Source organism: Cydia pomonella, chromosome 17 (assembly GCF_033807575.1).
Source record: "Cydia pomonella isolate Wapato2018A chromosome 17, ilCydPomo1, whole genome shotgun sequence".
NCBI lineage: Eukaryota > Metazoa > Arthropoda > Insecta > Lepidoptera > Tortricidae > Cydia > Cydia pomonella.
The window spans coordinates 20132238-20145943 of NC_084719.1; the positions used below are offsets into that span (position 1 = coordinate 20132238).

Consider the following 13706-nt stretch of genomic DNA (forward strand, 5'->3'; position numbering starts at 1 on the left):
TACTGTAAATTACTATGATTAATTTTTTTTCGAGCAAGACCTAGGACCTTTCGGAACATTGAACTCCCCAAACTCACCAGAAGCGTGCAATTCTTTATTCCGTCTTTTTTGTTTAACCCGCTTAGCGACAAGACGCGTAGACATTTACCGTAAGAATGTTCTATCTTAACGGCATCGGAGATCCGCGTTATATTAAGAATACTTCAGTAATATTACGTAGGTAGGTGCGTGCCCACACTAAAAAAAAAATTATAGCCACCGCCACCGGGCTTGTTTTGGGGTTCATTTTTCCTTTAATATAATAAAAATTGTAGCATCGCTCGAGGACGTATCTGCATGATAAAAATAAATTTAGGACTGTGAAAAAATGGAATTTCTCTATTACAAGATTGCGCCACTTGTGTTTTACCCCAAAATTTCGCTCGCTTAACTAACATTCAGAGCGGGCACTCTGAAGTCGACTACTCGTCTAAATCAAACATCCAGCCATTGCTACTGCAATAATTTCCCAGTACATCCAGTATAACTCCAGTATATTTGCCAAACGTTTGACAAATACGGGACGCAGCAAACTCCAAGTATGTCGACACGTTAATCGAATGTATTGCAGACCAATTCCGCTTAATCAAGCGTCTAATTTTGGCAAAACATTCACGTTCGCTGGATTACTTATTGGTGTTTAATAGTAAAGTGTTCAAAGCAATGCGGAAAATAGGGCCCAGATTACATAAAGCGAGTACTTGAGTGTAGCGTGTATAATAATATATTAATAAACAGCTTTTTTTCCCAGATTTATTCGGGTTTGCCTTTTGATCGTGATTTTCTGTTGGTCTGATGATTGACTGACTGGTTTCCATTAACTTTTTTCCTACATTATATTACTTACCTAATTAGAAGAATTAATTATAATTTCTGAGTACGTTGAATGCTAATCTTTTTGCTTTTCCCTTTGAATGTGTATAGAAATAGATCCTTTTTTCTGTTTTAGTAGGATATTTGTGACGATAGATAGAGTGAGGTAAAAATGTAAAAACAAATTGTCTATCAATATAAATCACTTACACTTAGATATTTATATATATACACTTGATAACAATGAATAAAGCAGTCAAAGAATATCCAAACGTGTTACCTGTTACATTTGAAATAACAAGATGTTAGGTAATATAGACAGGCGGTTGATTAAGTCAATCAAATTTTGAAATTAATTTATTTAATTAAATTTAGTGATGTGGATAGTTGTACCGGGTACCAGGGCACCAGGACCGAGCATATCCTTAAACTACGTCCAAAAGAGAGGCACAGCATATAGGATGTCATTTCAGATCTAGAGTAATGCCCAAGCGGGGAAGTAATAACACTAGACCCTATTCAGAATCAGAATCAGAATCAGAATCAGAATCAGAATAAGAATCAGAATCAGAATCAGAATCAGAATCAGAAATATTTATTGTGCAAACTGTGTAGGTACAAGAATATGACTTAGGTACATTTTTTGATGAGTATCAACAGTTTTACCCTTCTCGGGTATACAATTATTTTTAACTTAAACTAGGTTTTAATATTTTATCTTAAACTATATTTTAATATACATTTAGGTTTACATAGTTATAAAGTTTTTTAAGCATCTTTTAAAAGTATTTCCTTCGAGGCTTTTTATTTCGTTTGGCAGATGGTTGAAGACATTAATAGCAGATATGAACGTACTTTTTTAGGGTTCCGTAGCTAAATGGCAAAAAACGGAACCCTTATAGATTCGTCATGTCCGTCTGTCTGTCCGATTCTGTCACAGCCACTTTTTTCCGAAACTATAAGAGCTGTACTTCAAACTTAGTAAGTGGATGTATTCTATGAACCGCATTAAGATTTTCACACAAAAATAGAAAAAAAAAAACAATAAACTTTGGGGGTTCCCCATACTTAGAACTGAAACTCAAAAAATCTTTTTTCATCAAACCCATACGTGTGGGGTATCTATGGATAGGTCTTCAAAAATGATATTGAGGTTTCTAATATCATTTTTTTTCTAAACTGAATAGTTTGCGCGAGAGAACCTTCCAAAGTGAAAAAAAGTGTCCCTCCCCCCTGTAACTTCTAAAATAACAGAATGAAAAATCTAAAAAAAAATATATGATATACATTACCATACAAACTTCCACTGAAAATTGGTTTGAACGAGATCTAGTGAGTAGTTTTTTTTTTTAATACGTCATAAAATTTTAAAAATTTTTTTTTCATCAAACATATACGTGTGGGGTATCTATGGATAGGTCTTCAAAAATGATATTTAGGTTCCTAATATAATTTTTTTCTAAACTGAATAGTTTGCGCGAAAGACACTTCCAAAGTGGTAAAATGTGTGTCCAAAGTGGTAAAATGTTGAACAAGATCTAGTAAGAAGATTTTTTTTTAATACGTCTTAAATTGTACGGAACCCTTCATGCGCGAGTCCGACTCGCACTTGGCCGCTTTTTATTTATATATTGAGGTGTTAGTTCTCGGAAGTACCATATTGTACTTATATTGTGATCTGATATTTTCTTTGCATGAACGCTTTGTGAAATATTCAGGGTGTTTTTTTACAAATAGGCTTAATTCTAATATATAAATACCGGTAAGGGTCAAAAAGCGCTTCTCTCTAAACACTTCACGTAGCGATTCATCCATGTACATTCTAAAAACAGTTTTTAAGCATCTTTTCTGCAATATAAATGTTTTATCAACATCAACAGAATTTCCCCAAAAAATTACTCCGTACGTCAGTAATGGGTAGACTGTTCCATAATATGCACTGATAACAATTTTTTCGCAGCAAGTTTCTGACAATATCGATAAAGCATAGCATCTACTAGAATTTTTTTTATTTAGCTCATTTATATGTGCCTTCCAATTTAAATGTGTATCTATTTCAACGCCGAGAAAACTAATATGGCTTATGTCATCTACTGACGTATTCGCATTTGACGCTACAATAGATTCAGGCACAGTTTTATAATTTCTAAATTGTATAAGTTTAGTTTTATCTAGGTTGACATGGAGGTTAAGACTGTTTAGCCATTTTAAAATGTTTGTTAGTACACTGTTTATATGTTCTTGCATTTTTTCATATGTATTTTCATTTGAGAACAAAAGAGTAACGTCATCTGCATATAAAGTACTATATTCATAGTGTTGTGTTCCTGCCGGTGAGTAAGGTTGCCAGAGTTCAACGAGATCGTGGAGTGTAAGGGTCGGCAACGCGCATGTAACTTCTCCGGAGTTGCAGGCGTACATAGGCCACGGAGACTGCTTACCATCAGGCGGCCGTCTACTTATTTGCCACCGACGTCGTATAAAAAAGTACGGTTCGTGACGGTTATTTCATTTAGCTTAAATTATTATTTTAAAATGACGAAGCCTGTTGCGGATATCATGATCGGTTTATTTGGGACGAAGCATATTGCTAATTTGCATCTGTGCGGAAAACTTACACACAAAATGGAATATTTTTAAAGTTGCGGTAATTAAAATTTTGCATGGACCGTATTTGTGTATTATTTTTTATGTGATAATAGTTTTTATTTTATTTTATTAAATATGTATGTAATAAATTGAATAGCACATATCGCCCAAATAGTACGGCTAGTATAATCGAATCAAGTAATCTCTGCTACATTCTTGTTTATTGGCTTGTTGTACAAAACGCAGCAAAACAAACAACGCATAAAACAAGAGTTCCCCGGCACGGATTGACCCCGCATAGTTACTCTAGCTTTGTATTGGAACGACAAACAAAACCAGGCAAACTAACCGTTTGTGTGACTGAATGGCTAAATGACTTTAACCGTGATAGATTTATGTGGAAAACACCGTAGAAAATGGACGTGCAAACTCAGAGGACCTCTTTAAAAACATTCGTTCTACTCCTTTCTTAAAATCCTTTATTATGCCTAAACATTCCTTTTATTTTATCATCTTTGCTACAATATTTCCAATTCAATTCAAATAATTTAGGCTAAAACGGCCAACAAAGCAATTTGTTAGCAGAAGTTATATTGTGAAACTAAATTTATTCTGCCGAAATTGTTGCATCACTAACATGTTATACTGTTTAAATAAAATAATGCTAAACTGATACTGTTTGCATGAGCGTGAGGTTATGATATGTAGGTTATGTTATGTTAAATGTAGGTTATACTCATTACCATTAGTCATACTCATACCTCGACGTGACGCTTTTTGAACATAACTAAGGGTCCAACTGGACGGATCCCTTAGTTATTGTATTTATACTTACTCAGGTCATAAGTTCTGTTACAAAGGTTTTGACTGATAAATAAGCTATAGGTACAGATCCCTTATTATTCATATATATATGGGTTAAAAGCTTATTTAATGCCGAATTACTTACAATGTTATTTAACGTAATTTGCTGTCTCAGTTTTGCATTACTCTATGTAATACGAGACCTGTTCAAGGTGATTTTGATCCCAATTTAGTTAGTGCCAAAATTGGAATTATACGTGTTTTAGCAAACCTACTCGATGGCTCTGATTGCCACTCAAAAATTACGTCATTGAAAAGTACGCTGAGTTTGAAGGGTATTAGGTGAAGTACAGACTTGTCGGAGAACTAAATGCCGGTGATAAAAAAATGTAGGTTCATACAAATAAACAATTCTACCTAATTTATTAATGTGATACAAATTTTTACTTCCTCTTGTAAAGTATAATTTTTCAAAATCCCAAATCCAAATCCCAAAGTAAATTAGTAAATAATGACGCGATCTAAATTGTAGTCTTATTATATTACGTTTTGATCAGTATAAAACAGCTTTCAAATCATGGAAAACTTTTTTATTAAAAGCTTTGTTGACATTTCATTTTATCAGTCAAAACCTTTGTAACAGAACTCATGACCCAACTACATAATTCTACAATAAACAAAAATCTAGCAGAGAATTCATAGGTCCATAAATGTATAAAGAAATAAAGCGAGAGCACTAATTTAAAAAATTGAGGTTTCAAACACTCTGTATAGAGCTAGCTCATAACGCAGTTTCTTTTTTAACTCAAATTTTTAAACTCGTTATAATACCGAGTGTTTGAAACCTCAAAAGAAACCACAATGACCAGTCATCGGGTCAAAGTGTAATAATGAAAAAAATACCACGTTCGAAAAACTTGACTTTTAGCGACCGGGTTTATTTGCCGCTAAAAATTTACATTAAGTGGAAAGTCATCTACTTTATTAAGCTTTTAATTTAGTTTTGTTAATGATAAGGAACGCGGAATTGCACTGAGATTAAAGATTGATTTTACTCCCCCCTGACCACGGCCTAGTTTGTGTACTTATCCATCGAGAGTCGTGACCCGAGCTATCAAACATATGGCAACTTATTGGAGTGTTCATACAGAAGGGCGTTCACGCGCAATTGCTTGACTTGCGGTGTGCTAAATCAAACACGCGGTGATGAATACGTGGTGGTGCAACACAAAATCTTTGCTCAAAATCTGAGCGTATTTTAGCGAAAGGATCCTGAGAAATGTTTTGCTTCTGTAACAACGTCTTTACGTAACGCCTCTCAATTATAGAAACGTGTTAACGAAACATAAGACGGCTCTGTGGAACACTTTGAACTGCCATGCGATTCCTTTTATTAACCCTAAACATTGAGAGAGCGTGTGTAGAATCAATCCTACCAAAAAAATAAATGTGAAAGAATGCCAAGTTCGTTAACGGTTTCGCTTATAAAAGAAGTGAGACGTTCTTTTTTAACATTCTTTCACATTTTATGTTTCTGGTGAGATATAATATTTACGGTTTGTCAAGTAAGTACCTAAGTAGTAAGTAGGTATAAATACTCAAAATGTGAAAAAAAACTGGTTTCAGTTTTTGTTTTGTCTCCACATAATTACTTAGCTGGATGTCAAATTTCAACTTTCTAGGTCATCTCGAGATAGTCAAACTTTTTGATGATGAGTCAGTGGTAAAGATAGTGGTTTTTAAATTCAGGATTTAGTAACTAGAAGGTACTCTAACAAGAAAATTGCAATTGGGTAGGTCAAAAACATAAAGTTATGGGGAGTTAAACGTGACCCGAAATGTTCGCGTAAAATGACCCACGGTCGGGGGTGTTATACTCGTATGTTTGACTCTAATGTATATATCGTCTGTCCGTCTGTCTTTTCATCTGTCTGTGGCATCGTAGCTTTCCAACGGATAGACTGATTTCGATGCGATTTTATTTTCGTGAAATCGAGTTTTTATTGCGGTGGTTCTTAGCTAAGTTTAATAGAAATCGATTCAGCAGTTTGAAAAGTATTAACTGTTTTCAAAATAATGTAAGGCATTTTTGGCATAAAATGGATTTATTTGGCGTATAGCGTAGGGCCTTGTTTAAAATAGTTATTGCTTTGCGAACTTGACATTTGTCTAGGTAGGTTTAGGTTTATTCTTATCTCAATAATTTAAGAGCATATTAGAAATAAACCCACACATCAAAAAACCTATTAGATTAAGTGCAACCAAATATCCCCGCGACGTTCCACGTATCTATGTTTGGTCAGACCGCGAGTCACTATACCCGTGAGGCTTAGTTTTCTCATTGCGTTATTAATGTTATATGAGACGTTCCATTTTCTAGAGAAAATAGAAATAAGCAGTCCCTTAAATTTCGTAAAGGCTTCTGATGTAACTTCATTGGTGCCTACTTTATATTTTTATCTTCAAAAAGTCCCTTATTGTTTATCATCGTTTTTATCCTTAAATTAGTTTAGTTTTGAAACTTGTATGAAACATGCCTTAGGTTGTTCTAAATCCACCTAGATTTAAAATTATATTATTAATGATTTAACGTTAGCATAGCCTAAAATATTCGTGTTCTTTTTTAATAATATAATGTAAAACTGCTTTCATTTTGTCATATTATCAGACATCACACTGTTCACATCCGTGGGATGGTTCAGCAAAATACCAGCTTGCTCTCGAATCAGTCGAGAGGAGAGCCAAGAGAATCATTAATGATGACGATCTGACGAATGCTCGACTCCAAAGTCTGGAGCATCGTCGCAAGGTTGCCAGCCTAACGATCTTTTACAGGATACATTTCGGAGAGTGTGCGACCGGTCTGGCCTCGTGGGTAGTGACCCTGCCTATGAAGCCGATGGTCCCGGGTTCCTATCCTGGTAAGGGCATTTATTCGTGTGATGAGCATGGATATTTGTTCCTGAGTCATGGGTGTTTTCTATGTATTTAAGTATTTATAAATATTTATATATTATATATATCGTTGTCTAAGTACCCTCAACACAAGCGTTATTGAGCTTACAGTGGGACTTAGTCAATTTGTGTAATAATGTCCTATAATATTAAAAAAAAAAGATTGCCCAGATTTTATTTTATTATTTATTATGCTACTTTTTGTGTTGTCTTAATGTGCCATGTGTATGTGTAAGTTATTTGTAAATTCTATGTCACTAACCCCAATTAATTTTAAGATTTCGTTGTACTGTACTAACACTATATGGATCTCCCAAGATTCGATACAAATGAATAATTGTATTGAATTCAATTTAATAAAATAATTAGTAAACAAGAATATACAACACGAAGGTACCACATAATTCGTTTGCCCTTTGTTCATGTAGCTCTCTAGTCCGTTATCTCATCATTCATATCCTTAATTTCTATTTTCATCCCGCACACAGTTTATCCACCTTTTCGTTTACATTGCTCTCTACATTCATTCCTAATACTCTTCCCGTCACATGCACTTCCGGACAAAATGGGAATTGATTGGGACCCACGGGACACCACTGATGGCCGTCGGGGTAGTCAAACGGAAAAGGAGACGGCGGAACAAAAATAAACAGGACCGGATGAAGAAAAAGTGTGGACGCCAATAACCAGCTGTGATACTAAAATATGTTGAGAAAATAAAACACTTAGGAATCAGTTATCACTCACCGCTCTATCCGCTAGGTTCCTAACTCGGCAGTGCAGGTATGCCGGCTGGCCCACGGCGGCGGTAGCTTCCCGCTTCGTGCTGTTGTCGAAGTACGGCTGCCCGAGCGGCTCCCAGCCCCCGCCGTCTGCTGATACCCCTGTCGGAAGAAATGGTATGTAAAAGCTTCTGTCTGCAAGTTATTTAACTGCTAATTTAGGGAAATTAGCCTAAACCGAATGATTTAAAGATTCATAGCAATAGAATGGACGGTGCGCAAAATGTGTTTTTTGAGGAAAAATCATAAGGCCTTAAAGGTGTCTGGCAAGAGATAGTGCATATAAAAAAGAGTGACAAGGATAACTTGGTAAAATTGTCCTAAAACAGTTTTCGTACACTTATCTGCAAAATTGTATGGCCACTTTATCAATGAATTCATTTATAATGTGTCCATGTAATTTTGAAACTCGCTGTACCTAATTCTGGGTTGGAAGGTCAGATGGCAGTCGTTTTCGTAAAAACTAGTGCCTACGCCAATTCTTGGGATTAGTTGTCAAGCGAACCCCAGGCTCCCATGAGCCGTGGAAATATGCCGGGACAACGCTAGGAAGAAGATTAAGTGCCAAATCTGTTGGATCGTTTCTTTGAACATCGAGCGGGTTCTTCGTTATGGACACGTTAGAAAAATCAGTCAAGGACTTCTAACAGCGTGCCATTGAGCGAAATAGCTGGGGCCAACTATGTGACCTCATGTTTATAGACATGGCAAACAGGGAACCTGCCTCTAAGAATTGACTCACCATTGACTGGAGCTCGTGTTTGGAGTTAGCAACGAAGGCTGCGTCCTCGGCATATATAATGCTGTCGACGAAAATATCCTCGCGGTTTCTTTTTGATTTGAGGAGAGATATATTATGTTAAATATCCTTCCGCCGGCCTTCATATGCAGGTCGTTTGTTGGTTTTCACCAAATGTAAAATAAACGAAAACTACCTTTATACAAAACAGGGTAGGAGCTAAGACGCTGTCCTGTCGAACTCCTTTGGAAACAACGAACGACTAACACTAAAACGTGACGACTTAACATTAAAAACAACTGTCTTTCATGTATTTATGGACGGACGCTTAGAGCCTCAGAAGCTTAGTTGGATACCCAATGCCCTCGAGAGAGCTGTGTACAAATTTACAGCAATCAGCATGCCGATGCGTCCGCATTTCCGTATGGCACGCATTGCATTAATAGGAATCACTAGCAAGGCTATTACGCTTGGTATTCGCAGGGATGGGACAACTATGTAATACTACAATAATGTTTCTACTTATGTGGATGGTAGTAATCAGTATTACAGTCAGCATCAATAGTAGCGGATGAAACAACGCGCCAAAAGTATCTAATATTCCGGATAACTTTTCCAAATAATTATAAATCTCTAAAATTTACGTTCAAAAGTATATCTTTTAACGTCTCAATTGTTCTACATATAGAACTACCACATTTCGTGAAGCTGTAACAGAATGGTAGATACTTTTGAAACCTTGTTTGATCCGCTACTTGTGATGATGACTGTCCTTACGAGTTCTATTAAATTACTTTAGGTAGGTATAATTTTTGGTTATTTTATAGGTTAGCTGGAAGACCCTAACCTTGACCCTACTCATAGTGTTGTGTTCCTGCCGGTGAGTAAGGTTGCCAGAGCTCAACGAGGGGGGTGGGGTTAGGGTCGGCAACGCGCATGTAACTCCTCTGGAGTTGCAGGTGTACATAGGCTACGGAGACTGCTTACCATCAGGCAGGCCGTATGCTTGTTTGCCACCGACGAAGTATAAAAAAAAGAGAGTTCGCATAGGTTTATATTAGCCTTTCTAATGTATAACTGAAATAGAAAATTGAAAAAGAAATAGTAAATATTTATTTGTAAGCACATACACAGAAAATAAACTTTATATGTTTAATAAGTCCACTATTGACATTACATCCCGAGATTTATTTATCTGATATAATTCAAACACAAGTTATGAGGGTTAAAAATAAGACAAAACGCTTCGAGAAAAGGTGCCCTTGCGCTTTGATTAGCTCGTGTTGGCGGGGGCACTAACGTGCCCCCAGATAAACGTAAATTACGGAGATATAAACGTAGTCGTTCGAGTGAGAGGGGTGCAAGGTGTCATTATCTTAGTGACGAACTAAAGGCCAGACCACAAGTGGCTATCATTTATAATTTCGCTGGAGGGGTGCTGACCTGTAGCCTGCAGTGAGTGTGATACTAGCACTATATTATCCCATACATTTTACTCATGAGAAAATAAGTAAGGTCTGGCGGCTCTGGGATCTTGCTCTAATATAGTGCTACGTTACCGGACTAGTGCGGGAGGGAATAAGCACATTCCGTGTCTATGTCGAAAATGTAATTGTACGATGCCTACACGTGCGGTTAGGTAATTTACAATTCGTGTCGATTTCAAATACTCCCTTCGGTCGGTGATTTGCGAATTTTCCACTTCTTTGCACTTGTATCGTAAATAACTACTATTAGTGACCAAGTCGCTGTCATCAGACACGGTGAGGAGAGAATGATGATAATTACCTTGTAGAACACTTTCTATTTTTACTGATACCTATTTGTAAAATAATTAGGGCTTGGCAAAATTTGGCATGTTGTCGTCCGTCATCTGTTATTAATGCCGATTGCACAACCGCCTAATGTTGGCTAAGACTCAAGTTTGAGTCCTCTGCTTTAAGACTGTACTCAGTCTTTCAGACTCATACCAGTCATTAAGTTGAAACTTGAGTCCTTATCGACACCTAAGTGTTTTATAAAGACTTGAGCCATTTAAAGAGAATTCTCAAAATGTTTTCTAAAAGGCATTGTCTCCACATTAAATTATGGGTTATGCACAAACATTTTTCCTTTGCACGCGTAGATAAAACCTATACATTTTTTTTCGAAGTCTTTATTTGAAGACTCGAGTCTTTTTAAGTTGTACTTAAAAGCTCAATAAAGGAGTCGACTCGGGACTTAAAATACTCGGAAGTTTTTTTAACGCTGAGTCGCCTAATAACGATTGGAGTTCTTTAATTTAGAGTTAACAAACTCGGGTTCTTACCAACTCTACTCTCCCGAAACCCACCGATTTCATCCGATTACGTCCAAACACAGAGTCCATTAGAGCGATCCCTTCCCACGATAAAAACGTACTTTGTTTCCCGTCACGTGCCGTTATTTTTTATATCCCACTTTTTGGACATTATCCGGGCCGTTTTGTAAATATTTCATTTTGTATTCAGCTTATTGAAAAGGATTTTTTTTGTGAGATAAAAGAGTCTCATTTGTCTGGATTTGTAGTGAAATTGCGTTTAGGCATGACTGTTGGTTGGGGTTAATAGAAACAATGCCTTTCGCGTGATTAACACTGTTCTTTTGTGCGTGGGCGGTCAGGCCGATGCTGTTTCATCAATTTGATACGACTTTGATCTTTTTTTGAGACAACCTTGACGATAGCTCACGCTTATTGATGCGAAAGAATTACACTTGAAGCCGTGGGGCCAATTCAAACTTACTAATATTAAAATAATATCTAAATGATGTTTTTTTAGTTATCAATCCCTGTACATTTTGCTTGCGCTAATACATGCACGAACACGTACGAGCGAAAAGGATTTTTTTATTTATTTATTTAGGTAAACAAACAGTCACTACAAGAAAGGCTTAAATATAAAGTATTTTAAACACTGTTTACAGTATGTGTGACCAACACCGTTCACCACTTATTAATTAGGTACAATTAGTTAGATTATTCGGAGTTTTTTTTTTACAAGTTATACAACACTGGAGCTTAAGGCTCCGGGAGGCATTGACATTGAGGATGAGCGTATTATAATAAAAACTGGCGTCATTTAGATATATTTTCACATCAAAATGAATGTTAGAAGTGACCTCCCTTTCATTAGACATAATAGATATCTCGCGTGTGGGCGTAAAATACACTGTGAGACGTGTATCTTACGTGATATCAAAACCATAATAAATTGGTGAATCAGAATTGGCCTCGATGGCGTTGTCATGGTCTATTAATCTCAGTTTTTATTCAAAGACGCGTAAGTATTATGTTAACATATTATGTAAGGGTATTAAGCTTTTTTCTGCTGCACTTTTGATTTAGCGTAACCGCGCTTAATTACATATGCTGTTTATTTTTGTTTATTTGTTTATTTATTTAATCAGTTTACAATTGCACCTTAACAGCTAAAGCCACAGCGGCACAAATTGGGAGACAGTAATTGAGTACAAAAGTATCTACATAATCACATTATAAAATACTACTTACAGGCATCTCTCGCTCTATCACTCTCTTACACTCAGTCATCAGTCGTCCGATTGCACTCGCAAACAAGTCACACTCCGGCTGTTGTACAGTCAGCATCTAAAGGATCAGATCAAACAAGGTTTCAAAAATTCTGAAACAGCTTAACAAAAACTGGTGGTTCTATATGTAGAACAATTAAGACGATAAAACATATACTTTTGAATGTAAACTTTAGAGATTTATCTATATTTGGAAAAGTTAACCGGAATATCACATACTTTTGGCGCGTTGTTTCATCCGCTACTATTGATGCTGACTGTACTAACGACGCTATCCAACAACCGCGCATGCGGCGGCCGCCATTTTAATATTGAAAACTTGCCGTCTCGAGGTCGAGGCTGCGCAACGCATGGGGCAAATATTTAAATATTGTTTTGCCGCTCAAGAGGTTATAAAATAATACAAGTGACATAATTTTTTGTTTCATTAATGTCCCTTAAATAGAAAAAGAAAAAAAATACTTACTCACTGTAATGTAATAGGTATGTTGCCGTATCACGCGCAACTCTCTAACCAAAATACTACTATTGTTTCTTAAGTTACTGGAGTTACGCATGTCTAGCCGATGAATCAAGTACAATCGTTTGTAAAATGCATATAAAATAAGTCTATAGTTAAGTTAAACGACGACGGTGATCAATATAGTACAGACGAGTTGGTCATGCGGAACTCCTTAACTCAAAAACAATGAAAACTATTCAATTATAAGAAAAACATATTTAAAACCTATTCCGTAACCATATTTCCTACATGTACATTATATAATAAAAAATAATTACGATGAATCACCAACAATGACAGATTTTGAATCATTAAATATATATATATATATTATAGGACTTTATTACACAAATTGACTAAGTCCCACAGTAAGCTCAATAAGGCTTGTGTTGAGGGTACTTAGACAACGATATATATAATATATAAATCATTAAAACTTTAAACGTAATTATCTCGAAACTCATGTTTTACTCGTAAAGTTCATGTAACTGCGTATGACACAGCAGAACCCTATTAGTTAGAATGAATTCAGATGGAAACAGGTATACTGAAAATAACCCGCGTAATTTAGGAGCGGCATTTGAAAGTTACGAATCAGTTTTTGATATGATTTTATTTTGACGTTACTCACAGTGCATCTCGTTTTGTGCTGTATAAATTGATGCAAGCGAAACATTGCGAGAAATGACAAATTAAGATTAAACTTAGACCCGGGTACGTCCTTAAACTACGTCCAAAAGAGAGGTATGGGCACTGTGAATGTGATATGGCTTTGTGTGGTAGGGCACAGCACAGCAGATGTTATTCTAGATCTAGAGTAGAACCTAACTGGGGAAGTACTTCAACCTCACAGAAACCGCAGCCAATTAACATTAGACCCTACTATTGTTATGTTCCTGCCGGTGAGTAAGATTGC

General features: G+C 36.1%; 1 protein-coding gene across 1 annotated transcript in view; it reads right to left on the reverse strand.

Annotated features, from left to right (window-relative positions):
• The window catches only part of LOC133526805 (limbic system-associated membrane protein-like), a 107413-nt gene that overhangs the window by 68948 nt on the left and 24759 nt on the right, over positions 1 to 13706 (reverse strand). The window contains exon 3 of the mRNA XM_061863592.1: positions 7948 to 8084. Within this exon, the coding sequence (XP_061719576.1) occupies positions 7948 to 8084 (137 nt within the window). The remainder of the gene's footprint in view (positions 1 to 7947; positions 8085 to 13706) is intronic.